Source organism: Etheostoma cragini, chromosome 14, assembly GCF_013103735.1.
Source record: "Etheostoma cragini isolate CJK2018 chromosome 14, CSU_Ecrag_1.0, whole genome shotgun sequence".
NCBI lineage: Eukaryota > Metazoa > Chordata > Actinopteri > Perciformes > Percidae > Etheostoma > Etheostoma cragini.
In genome coordinates, this window is record NC_048420.1 from 17,838,119 (window position 1) to 17,851,291 (window position 13,173).

General features: G+C 38.6%; 1 protein-coding gene across 1 annotated transcript in view; it reads left to right on the forward strand.

Annotated features, from left to right (window-relative positions):
• med30 (mediator complex subunit 30) overlaps positions 1-13,173 on the forward strand; it is a 37,023-nt gene that overhangs the window by 6,322 nt on the left and 17,528 nt on the right. The window contains exon 4 of the mRNA XM_034891294.1: positions 5,400-5,507. Coding sequence (XP_034747185.1) covers positions 5,400-5,507 — 108 coding nt within the window. The remainder of the gene's footprint in view (positions 1-5,399; positions 5,508-13,173) is intronic.

Here is a 13,173-nt window from a genome sequence, read left to right on the forward strand (position 1 = left end):
TGGAAAAAGGCTGCAATGAAACAAAGAGTGAAAAATTTAAAGGGGTCTGAATACTTTCCGTACCCACTGTATATTACAACCAAGGTTTTGCACACTATGGCGTCTTACTTACAGTTGAGAATGAAATAATCATGCTCACTGTCACTTGTATTTCTCTTAAGCCCCATTTCCACTTTGTATTTAAATGTGATCTAAGTGATTACAAATGGACAGCTGTAGGTACGTGTGTTTCCACCTGGCAGTAGAATGTGTCTCCAGAGTGACCTCTTGTGAATGGATCTCACTTCCCCGCTCCAACTACAAATTAACATAAACATCATTATGTATACAGTATACACAAAATATATATGTTGCATATAGGGTGTGTGTGTGTTTGTATATTGTATAAATCATACATTAGAAATGTTCAATGAGAGTCTGCCTGTGTGCCGGCATAAGGAGGTCTACTGAGGGGCACCGGGACCTGTGCAGGAGAGAAAGTGATGTAACTGCTTATGAAACCCCAACATTTCCTGATTTTGCGGCTTCATAATAAAAGCAGTTAAATAAAAAAAAAGGGCACTTTTATTGTGAAGAATTTATAGGGAATAAAACTGTTCTACAAACGCTGCTTTGACCAGTCAATTTGCCAGCTTACTCCAGACAGTGCTGTGTAACTATGGTAATGCTAGACTATTAAATAACAGAAGAAGATGACATAAAAGCACGAAGTAGTGTAGCAGAGTTATGTTTTATATTGGTGAATTCGGGAATGTTTTATGAAACTAAAAATATTTGTTATTTTTAGGGCAAGAGAGCTGAAGAGTGCTCAAGACAGCCAGGGATATAGGATTAGGCAGCAAGCAGGAACAAAAACATGTATCATACACACAAAAGTAGTAGTCAGGGTACAGTAATGGATCTGGGACGATTGTGATAACTTTCATTAAAGTTGGGAAATAGGACAGTGGCGAATCCTGCTGAGTTGACACATAATCCCTGGTCCCTGCTAGTGTGAGGGATTTCATATATAGAAAGTGTTTTTGTTTTTTTTGCGCTCAAATTGTTTAATTTAAGCGAAAACATGGTTTGAAATGGGTCAGAAACTGCAGGTGTGTGTTGCCCTTTACACTTTTTTATCCGGTAAAATTTGGAATGTCAAACAGCACTGGACCATGTTTATATAAATCGACCAATCAGAGGATGTTAGCAGCAACTCCCAGCAATCATACAAATTAAGATCAATGAGCTTTCCAGTTTGATCCAGTCAGTTTTTCCAGTCACATTTTTATTTTTTAAGGCCAGTTATTTCATGGATCCAGGTGACTGTGCATCCTGATAAAGTTCACTTGGCCTTTGGAATTAAAATAGTCCCACATCATCACATACCTTTCACCCTACCTAGAGATTGGCATGGTGTTATTTCAGTTGGCTTAATAGCTGGATTGATTTGCATTGAAAGATGATCTTATGGAAAGTTCCCCATGCCTATCTCTAGGTAAGGTGATAGGTATGTGATGATGTGGGGCTATTTTAATTCCAAAGGCCAAGGGAACTTGAGATGTTTTTCTGTTCCTCTTTTTAATCAACTTTAGCATGGGTGTGTAAACTTATGCAAGCCAATATAAGATTAATTGGGTTATAACCTAAATAGGAATGATGAATTTATAAGGATATTAACCACTTTTTATTTACGTTTTATTACATCATTACTTTACCCGCTCTAAATATTACACACTTAAAAGTAATAAATGGCTTTTAATATAACTACATTTTATTAATTTCACGTTTATATAAAACGGGGGATCGGACGAGCATACTTGCTTTTTTATACATGCTTTTTTATACATGTTTTGTAGACACAAGAATAGACAATAAATCAATGGAAAAAAAGTAAACTGACCATAAACAAGGTTCAGTTCAGTGTGAACGATCGCAGGCAGAAATTATTGTGGTGGTAATTGGATTAAGAAAGCGTTACTTATTTTTTGACCTGTTAAGAAGGACATGTACTAATGATTCATTTTTATCTATACATTCTCAGTTGCTACTGTGATGCTCTCCCACCTTAACCAACCTCAAGTTATGCTTTAAATACATATACTGTACACCTAGCTCTGCAATTCGATCCTACATGAGGCGGTTGTAACTACTGTGGTGTAGAGGTGGAAGGAACTGCATTTTTAATTTAAAAAGATTGATTGATCCTTCCAGATGCAAATGTCAACTCATACTGTATAAGCTTGTCAGGATTTTTTGTGTGTGCTTTCAGACACTGCCTCATCTACATGTGGCCCAGCGTTTCACACTGACTGCCTGCTAAATCAGTAAGCTGTTAGTTTAAAGAAAGTAGGCCATTGTTACTGCCACAACCCCCTTTACCCACACACATCTTTACCCTGGGGGACTGTTATTTCACCTACTCCCTCCAGGTCTGTCTTTCCTCCGTTCACAGCAGATTCAATCGCTTTAGGTGAGTCTCTGTAGTCTCTTTACCACTGGTTACGGTCGCCATCCACCTTCAAGAACAGCATAACACACACGCGCAAATGCACATACAGTCTCATTGGGCATGCACTGTGTGAGGCTCCATGCAGGACTCCAGCTAGGCTATCCACCACTGTTTGATTGGATTTATGACTGCGGCAGTCCCTTCCCAATTTCTACAGATTGGTTTGGAGCTAATCTCTCTCACCAGACCCCTACTGAGGACAAATGAGAATGTGGGAGGAGACCAGTCTTAAATTGGAAAAAATTGGTGATGGCTGCCACTCTGTTCATTTTCCACACTGAATAACGCAGTTGCTCAGAAGCATTGTTATTACCGCCCCTATATCAAAGCCTATGAGTGGTTCACTTTGACATTTTCCTTTGCTTTGACCCTTATTGAGTCATTACGCCATCTAGCTATTTTCCCCTTCTTATTTCCACCTTATTTAAATGTTGTCGTTTCCCCTTGAGGTGGAGACTCAGTTCAGTGCTGACCAGCCAATAGCTCGGCTCACCATGTTTGTCTGGGGCTGAGAGCAGTTGATTTTGGCCCCAGCATGCATTCCATTTATCATCCCGCAGAATTCAGGTGGCTGCCTGACAGCCACTCACTATTGGCTGCCCAACACAGGAAGTGGAATCAATGACTCAGGCAGTGTGACCTCATCGCAGTCTAATTAGCAACAGACCCGTTTAATGAACAGCTGGACCAAATGTACACGTCAGCGCTTTCCCCTTTTTTGTTCCAGCTGTTTCTTTTGCTGCTCCGTTGCAGCTTTTTCCTTCCTCTTTTGCTCAAATGCTCAAATTTTTTGTATTTCTTTTCTCTTCTTCTTTTCTGTGGTGTACCTCCTCTCTGTCATTTCCTGCACTGTTCACCCATGCTATTTCATTTCCCTCTCCCCTTACACATTCACTCTGCTATTTTGTTGTTGTTATTTATCCGGGTTTGTCTATCCTACCCTTTTCTTTTTGTCTCAGCGAGGCAACCTGGAAAACTTCATTTGCCCATTCTTCTCTGTCAGGCAGCAAACCACATCCATCTTTCTGTGAAAGAGGCAAGGGCTATGACACGCACACCCATGCACGTTTTCGCACGCAGGCACGCACACTACACTACACTTTCCCACCCTACTCAGCACATTTCATTTTCCCCTCAGGAGCTGCCTAAATCAGCCCGCTACCTTTCAAATTTGATATGTCATTGGCTTTGGTTGAAATGATCTAATGAAAGAACTTTCCTCTTTTCATTCTTAAAGTTTCATTGAGCCAGAGACAAGCTCACAGATTGTCTGATATAATATCCTGCACATGTATTTTCTGTCTTTTCTCCCTCCAACAGTCAGTTTGCAGTTTGGCGTAAATATCGGCCTGAAAGCACAGACAGATATCCAGATTTTTACATCTTTCTGTTGCTCTTTTTTCCCCCTTCGCTCTTTGTTTCCCTCCCCCTCGGACCCTTTTTGTTTCTCATATTCTCTCTTCTCTTTCTGTTTGTATTTTCTCTTCTTGTTAACAGTAGCCCTTTTTTCTCTCTGACTATCTAACATTTTGCCCATTGTCTTACCATCCTCACCTCCCTCTTCTATTTGTCTACACTTATGTCCATCTTCCTTCGTACCTTCTTTTTTTATTGCTGTTCGTCTTGACGTTGGCCTGCTCTAGCTGTATACAAACACCAGTCAGTCATTACTTCCAGATGAACCAGCATACTCCAATCATTGTCTAGTCTCCACAGGGTCTCCACTCCAGCTGCACAACCTCAGGTCAAATGGTGTAAAAAAGCAGACTAAACTAAAGAACCAACTTTGCATGATCTAGATTAGCATCATGCCAAGTTGTTATTGGAGCAATGTGTCTTTTCTCATTATATGGCAGTTGATATTGGCTTCTGGTTGTTTGGAGAGTCTCTTACTTAATCTGTGTTTGTGATCTTGTCTGGTATGACAATTTTTGTTATGGAAAGGAAACTTTGGCGATGGTAGCTCTTGTTGATGTTATTTTTCCCTTGCAACAGAAAATCCTTGCTTCCAGGTTAATGAACTCCTGTAGATTACTTTTTGCATTGATTTAATTGAAAGCCTTCTAAAGTGGTTTCATGAAAATGTTTAGATTTCTGAGAGTGTTAATCCACAAAATTTACTTAATGTCAACATAACTGAAACTGTGTATTTCCTGGAAACATTTGTCTACATTTACACTGAATGTCACACATTCTCAGTATAAAACCTGTTATTTCCTTTTTTTGATATTTACACACATCACTTGGATGTGGTACTGCAGCAATGCCTCCTGTTTGCCTCCTCCCTGAGGTGGTCACTAGGGGGCAGTGTGAGGTAAAGCAGCAGGCGGTGACCCTGCTCAGGAACTGTACCTCGCCTGAGGGCTCTCGCGCATCAGCCTCACTGTAATGTCAAATAGACAAGGTCAAGCACACAGAGCGTTTAAAAATGAATTAATCTCCCACTCACTTTCTGTCTCTGGACTGTCTCTCTCTCTGTTGCAGAGAGACGAGGGAGACTGTTTTTAGAATTTACACAGAATCTCCATTTTCACCATTTCATGGGAACAAGATCATGAGACAGCACAGGGATGTCTTCAGTGTAGGATAGCACTCAAAGGTTGAGCTTGCCCATACTCACATAATTCTGACCTATAACTGCACTCAGCTGGCATATATAGAAAAAATGTGAATATGAGTTTTATTCCAGAACTACTGTACTTAACAACTACTCTTAAAATGGAGTTGATTGTCACAAAAATAAAATTATACTTCACATTGTAGATTATATACTGTATGTGCTGTACTACTGTAATTGTTAAACAGAATGCAATCCATATTAGTTGAATATGTCAGTATTTTGGGAGTGATCCTCTTGCTGTTGTCTTACTTTACAGTAAGTCCGATTTTTGTTTGCTGTCCCTTCCAGCAACTGATACCCTTTGTGGAGGATGACAGCTCTAAACACGAAGATCGCTCAGCTGGCCAGAGCCGCCCTGCCACCGAGGAGAGGAGAGAAATTCTGGAGGTCAACAAGGTATTGTGTTCTGTATCTCAATAGCACAACACTGTTAGGGTTACAGGTTTCATTCCCAGCCAACGGTAATGAAATGAGAAGGTAGGGCTGATAAAACAAAAATGGAAAAGGTTCAAAAAATGATATCACGAGATTTTATCACAGTTTAGCATTTTATTTCAGATCAGTAAAGTTTCAGTTCACCTCTGACAGCCATAGGTCTGCAGGCATTTCAAATATACCTGAGTTTGAGGGAAAACCGAGTTATAAGTGATGGTTCTGAGTAAATTCCCTCTAGGGTCCTTCGCACCGGGACCTCGAGCCAAACAACCCCCCCAGTAGCTTTTTTTCACCTAGGTCAAACAATGTGCAAGTTAGCATTATCAACTGGTTAGCTTAGTGCAGGCGCTAATAGAACCACGGGTGTATCTCGTAAATTACCTCTCTAATAATGCCCGAAATGATACTTAACTTCTACAGTAGTACAACTAGGTTATTTACTCATCAAACGATGGATTGGAAAGTTTGTAAGTACACGAGGAGTTTATTTAAATAACACTTGCCTGCCGGCTCCTGCTCTCCGCTGCCACTGCTACCGGCAGTAAGACAAGTGCTTGGGGACATTTACAGATTACAACACTGAAAAGAGAAACAACAGAGATATTTATTATTTAATGAATGAATAAGGTAGTGTCTCCAAACTTACCTCAATTATAAATTGTTGCCTGCTAGTCACACTACAGCATACACTTTTAAAAAATAAGTTCAATTAATAAATACTTTTGTTTTATCTCTTTTCAGTGTTGTAATTTGTAGACGTCCCCAAGCACTTGTCCTACTGCATTTGAGATCAATGTACAAAAGACACTAGGGTGAAATTACTCCAAACCATCTCTTTAATATCATCTTAATTAACATAATAATTAGATAGAAATAAGAATTAGGCATGGAATTCATTACAGATTAGTACTTTTACTCACCATCATTAACCTGCAGCTTTACTAGCCCAGCTTTCATTATTTGGATAGCAACAATCCAGGTTGTAAAGATGTGGTTTATACAAAACAAAATTAAGAGGCTACACTTGATGAACTTTGTTTGCTAATATAGTTGATTTGTTTAAACGGGGGTTAATATGCTGGTGGGAAATGTTATTGTAAAATCCAGTGGACTTGAACAACATTTGGATGTACATGCATGTGCTGGTGTGAGAGGGTCATTATTTGTAATCCAAGGACCCCTGCCCAGCTTTCCAATGGAGGTAATTTAAATCAGCACAAGGGGTGGATGAGGTGGAGGCTGAAGGTTCTGGATTTTGTCGGGCTGTTGTACTCAAAACGCGTCTTTAATATCACGTGGAGATTGGGCAGAGTACCCATGGACTGACTGACAAGGCTGTTGGTTCCCAGTTTTAAAGAGGACTGGAGGATATGTCCCCTTTACATACATACATACATTCACACCTGGTCACTTTATCACTTTAACACTGGACTAAAACACTGACACTTTAATAATAATTTATGGTCTTTTCTTTGTTTATTTGACGAATGTTCTTATTGTTGTTATTATTGTTATTTTGTTGTCTTTATACTGTCTTTTTTATCTATTTTTTATTTCTTTTTATTTCTTTTTTCTTGCTAAAACTGCTGCTGGAACTTTCAATTTCCTCACCGGAGTCATTCCAAAAGGATCAATAAAGAGAAGTCTAAGTCTCTAAGTCTTTATCAGTGTGTCACCCTGCTCAGCCTTCCTAAACATTATGCCAGTGTGCCGGAAAGGAGACTCTTGGTGATTGTTGAACCTCAGATTAATTATTTCAGTTAACAGTATGCATACAAATATTATCATATTAGTAAGCAAATAACTTACTTTGTATTTATATCAATGTAAAAGCCAATGAAATGATCAAGAGCTGACTTAAACAACATAGTAGCTGATGGTGTTTTAAATATTAAAAGAAGGGAAGAAGTGTTTAATATCTCTCTCTCTCTCTCTCTCTCTATATATATATATATATATATATATATATATATATATATATATATATATATATATATATATATATATATATATATATATATATATATATATATATATATCTATATCTTGTGAGTAAGGTATTCACTTCTGGAGTGGTTTCAAGTGGCAGACATCAAACACACCTAAGAGCTTTTTCAAATGTATTTACTGTCAGATATGTTTTGCTCAGCTCTGACAGAGAATCTGTTTTATGACACTCTGAAGAGCAGAGAGCTTTTCTTCAGACTGACATGCCATGTTGTCAATCAAAGTCTAAAAGTTTGTTGGGGGAATGATTTAATTCTGATTCATGGCTGAAGTTACACGCCACAGGCAGACATGTTAAATCCGAGAATAGAGATGCATAGAAAGGTGAAGGGTGGCATTTCAGATGTTATCATAATCCAAAAATAAAAATAATCCAAAATTTTACTTTGATTTATAAAAATATGTTTGTGCAATATTTAATTTTTAATGTTATATTAGTCCTGGTTGATATTTTGACTCGTAGTTACTGTAGTTACTGTGGTAATAGCCAGTGCACTGTCAAAGAATGCCGAAGAATATAATGTTTGTTTTACAGACACATTTGATTAACAGTTGTTGTCAAAGCTGACCTTGGGGACAAATATGTTGTTTACTTCATAATAAATGCCTACCAGTGTTTTTAATGCTTTTAATGTGAAGCCGCAGCAGTAGGAACTGTTTGGTTTGCATTAGGTGTAAGCTGAAGGTGATACAATGAGATAGAATAACATAAATAATGTTGGATTGCATGCTTGCAGGTATTTTTTTGTGTCCCTTGTGCATAGAAAGGCAATTTAATCCAGCATGGTTATAGCGGACCCCACCAACCATGCAAACTACATTGTTGAATGGTAATTACTAAATGTAAATACATTGAGTGGGTGTTGCAGAAAATGTCCCACCATGAATATTATCAAACAAGGGTTTTGATTTTCATAATAAGCATTATAACGAAAAGGTTCAAAATATTTCTGCAAAGTGTGATGAGATAATCCCACTTACGTTACTTCCACTGTTACAGTTGAGGTACAGTTTGGAAATGGTTCCATTACTAGAAACAACACCAATCACTCCAGTGTTATCAATTCAAAGACAGGATAAATAACATATTAAGCAAATAAAAAAGGCCAAAATACATGTTTAAGGTGTTTTTTTTTTTTTTGAATTACTGAACTGACCACCGAGACATGACACAGGTCCTCTTAAAACCGAAAAAAAACCTGCCCCTTGATGTTTTTGCTTTTACCACAATAGATTATTTTTGAGTCCAGGATTAGGTTTCATCTCTCCCTGTGAAACAGGGCCCATCAAGATGACATTAAAGCGCTGTGTTCTAATATTAGCTTTGGGTTGAAGAAACCTAGCAAGAAGTCAGACACAATACCTCCAAGCATTTTCCATCTCACCTGAGTACAGTAGTTATGGACAGTGGAGCGTTGCAAAGGTTCAAGGAAAACACATCTTGCATTATTTAGGAGGCTTTTTTAGTATGCTTTGTCTGAAATGGATTTGTTTTGTTTGTGTATATAGGTGTATGTGTTTGTGTGTGTGTGTGTGTGTGTGTGTATTGAGTTTGAGAGAGTGCGAAAGATTTTTTGTTCTTTCTTCAGAGAGAAAAGACTGTTTGTATTTGCTTTCACACATGCTTTCAGTATGTGCTGGCTAAAGCCCTTTACCCTCTTTTTATGTGCATTGTGCTGGATCTGTACAGATTGTGCATGCCATCTCGTGTTGTTTGCTGCAATGATAATGGTCCAAGGTCAGGAGTGTCAGCAAAGCGAGATGCGAATTGGTTATTTTTAAGAGCTCAGCATAGCTCCCTTGGCTGCTTTTAAATGTTAACACAACAGTGAAAGATTGCAGTGAACCCTTCGCTCAACTGCACTCAGCTCCATCCAAAACAAACTGCATTGCCTTTTCACACAAAGCCCGCAAAGAGCACAGTTAAAGCCTGCTGATGTTGTGCTAGATAAAAAAAACCAAGAGCTTATTCTAACTCTTTAAATGCAATGTCGTACTGAAAAACTGAATACAATCCGTTAACACATAGCAAGACCTTATTATGTAGTATATCTAAAAAACACAGAATACACAATATACGTATAAAGGATGTGATGATATTGACTTTAAGCTACATCTCAGTTGGCATAAAACTCTTTCTCAAACTAGGCTGCTTTTCTTGATCTACATCAGATCGCAGTATAATTAGTCTTAATTAAATAAGAGAACTTAGTAAGGGATCATTTCTGTTCACTGCTCACTGTTTTGTTTACAGTTCAGTAGTGTGTGCATTGAGGCCTCATCAAAAGTGTTGAATGCATTTCCTTTCCCCTACAAAATTTGCGTGCATGTTAACTATCTTGCAGTTTTCTTCTTCCCTGCCTTTGTTGTCCTAATGCTGCTTTTTGTTTTGCATTACCACTACCTGTGGAACAGTGAAATAATGTTAAACTGTGTTACAAATGTCTATCATATTACCTGTGTGCACAAGAACCGACACAACAGAGAAAATTGCAAAGCCCTACTAGTGGTCAAAAACTACCCCTTTAAGCTTAAATGTCCTACAGATTCAGAGCCTGAAAATGACCAAGCTTTATATGAGCTGCAAACAAAGATTGTTAATGAATAAATTAATGATATAAACAAAGCCAGTCTTCTGTGATGTGATCAGTTGATAACACATTATCAAGCGATGCTACTTGGCTACAGTATATTGACATATCTGGTTTCTTATTGAAGAAATGTTCTATCATGATTAGCGTTTATTATTTATGTATCACCCAACCATACCCAGAGGCTAAAACTTTTTTATTATTATTTTTTTTTAAACAGCTATCCAATCTGGCCTCTGTGTTTGCAGCATATTTAGCTGTGATTTTGCCGAGGCTGCACAGCTGCACATTAAGGCTGCAGTAAGGACAGCAAGCTTTGGGGAGTTAAAGCGGTTAGTCTGATCAGCTGAGTAGGGATGCAGCATCACAGGGGTAGCAGATGTTTGTGGCCTGGCTACATCTGCTGCAGTCACTTCAGCCAGATAGGATCGTTCTGGATGAAGGGGGGGAATAGAGAGATACATAAAAAGGGTAGGAAGAGAGCTAAATGGCAGAACAATGTTACCATGAAAAGGTTGATGGACTGATAGATAAAAGATGTGTGAGAGAGAGAAAAAAGAAAGCCTTTGAGTAAAAGGAGAAAGAGAAATGAACTGTTCAGGTGGGAAAGGTGTTTGAAGATAGATGGATGACCAGACAAATGGCTTTGTTGTCAGAGAGAGTAGATGTGTAAAGCTGAGGGTAAAGGATGAAGGGACACACTGGTAGCAAAACGCAAATAAAAATCATTTGTGTGGTGTTTTTGATGTGAATTAAAATGTGTATGTGAAAGAATGGATTGATAGATGTGTAGGAAGCTGTGAATTGTCAGAGTTAAGCTGTTCCCATTTAGATCTTCAAAAAGAATAACAGAAGACTGACGAAATGAAGCTTCAGCAGGGAAAATAGGATGCCTTCTGTGACAGGGTGCCGAGAGACAGATAGAAAAAGAGAAGATTACTGCAAAAGTGAAAAGATAAGCACAACCATGCCTCAGACTCTCCACCTGATATGTCACACTGGTTTAGGATTGCTGACCTTAAATCACCTTAAAGATTAGATTTTTTTTTTGTTTGTTGAAAAAACAACTTTCAACAACCTAAAATTGAAATTCACTCAATACTGTAAATAATGGACAGTGATAGAATGCAACTTTATGAGATGGTTGTGATAGGTAGAGTGATAGGATGGCAGGGTAATGGGATTCTAAATCCATGGATTTTTGTGTGCCCTGTTCTGAGTGAAATAACCTTGGAACAGACACCACCCTTGTTACAATAAAACCGAACAGAGTGATCTGAAGAGAGCAATTGAAGTGTGTGTTCTGTGCTCACAAAAGGGAATACTGGAAAGTAGGAGTGTTTGCTCAGCCCTAAATGTTCACAATGTCCAAACCCTACTTAATCCTTGTCTACATCCCTGATCCAAGCCCTGGTTTTACTATAGACTGCATAAATACTGACATAGTATCTGTATTGTCACATAGAGAGGCTAGATGTCTATTACCATAGCCATAAAATCTAAAATCTGTCAGGTAGGGTGGAACCTTAGTGAATTTCAGATTGGTGCAGCGAGTGGCCCTCGGCACGACTTCTGAGGGTGATAAGTCCACTAAAGCCAACATGCTTGAAAACGTGTCTCTGTAAGCATTGATATCCCCTAGATAAACAGTAACCTTTGAAAAGGCCACCAAGAAACTCATTAGCACTAGTGAAATGAACTAGTAAGACTCTAACATGAGTTAGAAACAGAGATGTCCAGAGAGTTGTTGGGAATCTTTCTATGCCGTCAGGACTGCAACTAAGGATTACTTTATGAAAGATTAATCTGCCAATTGTTTTCTTGATTAATTGTATGGTCAGAAAATTGCTTGTTTTGTCCAACCCGTAGATTTAGTGTGCGGTCATTGAAGCCTTAGAAAACAAGAGCATTTTCACATTTATATATTATTTTTGAAGGATTCTTGCCTAAACTTTTTGTTGATTATGTAAAAAGTGTAGTATTTTTTGTTGATTGGCTTAAGGGTTTATCAACTTATCTTTTCAGCTCTAATTAGCATGTTTCCAACCAAATATAGTGCAGAAAATTGTGTTTCCATCCACGAATGTTATGTAAGTGTTAGGAGTTAGGCCCAATGAGATAACCATGGCAGAAGAAGAAGGCTCTGTGACATGACATGATTAAAAGAGTTGTAATTATGAAGAAAGAAATGGAAAAAAATAATAATATGCATTTCATGAGGAAGGTTACAGTCTCGTCATCATTTAAGATCTAATGTTTTTATCTCTTTAGTGGACATTTAATCCACGTGAGTCATAATTTTTATTATTAAGTATGTTTCCATTGCACTTTTTTGCATTTGTATGCACAATTTGAAAATGCGCATAAAACAGATGGATGGTAACGCACTTGAAGTCCTATTCCACAGTTGTAGTGTAGATCACGCCATCACCGTCTAGCTGCCTTTAAATAAACCTCATCTGAAATGTAGGGACCTTGACCCATGTGGTAGATGTCACTTCAGGTTTTATTCCATATCCACAAACCCCAGGCCCACAATCCTACCTCTATTCAGTTGAAGCCTGAAGCCCACCCCCCAAGCTGACAGCGTTGAACAGGTAGTAGAAGTAAAGATCAGCGTGGGGTGCAGTGGTGGTGAAAGGGGGATGGCTGGAGGAGAGGCAGATAAATGACTCCTCCATGGTAATGTCTGGCTGCTTTATGGAATGTCCTGGCTGTGAGTGATAGCCTTGCTCTCGTTATCTGTCGATTGGGGTAATTGCTGTTTGTCGAAATCTGGCTGACGGATGGTGATGCAATCTGCCCAGCATTGGAGGGGGAGGCATCCCTCTCATCACTCTCCACAAGTGTCTTTACTTGGAAGCATGCTGCCTGTAACAATACATATGTTTGAATTTAAGTTTGTTTGAATATCAGGGCTCCATCCTAACTTTTCTTACGAGGAGCTCTGTAGCCCCAAAATGTGACCAATTGGTCACAGTCTGGAGCTCTGTATGTGTAAATTACCCCAGTGTACATGTTTCTGGATG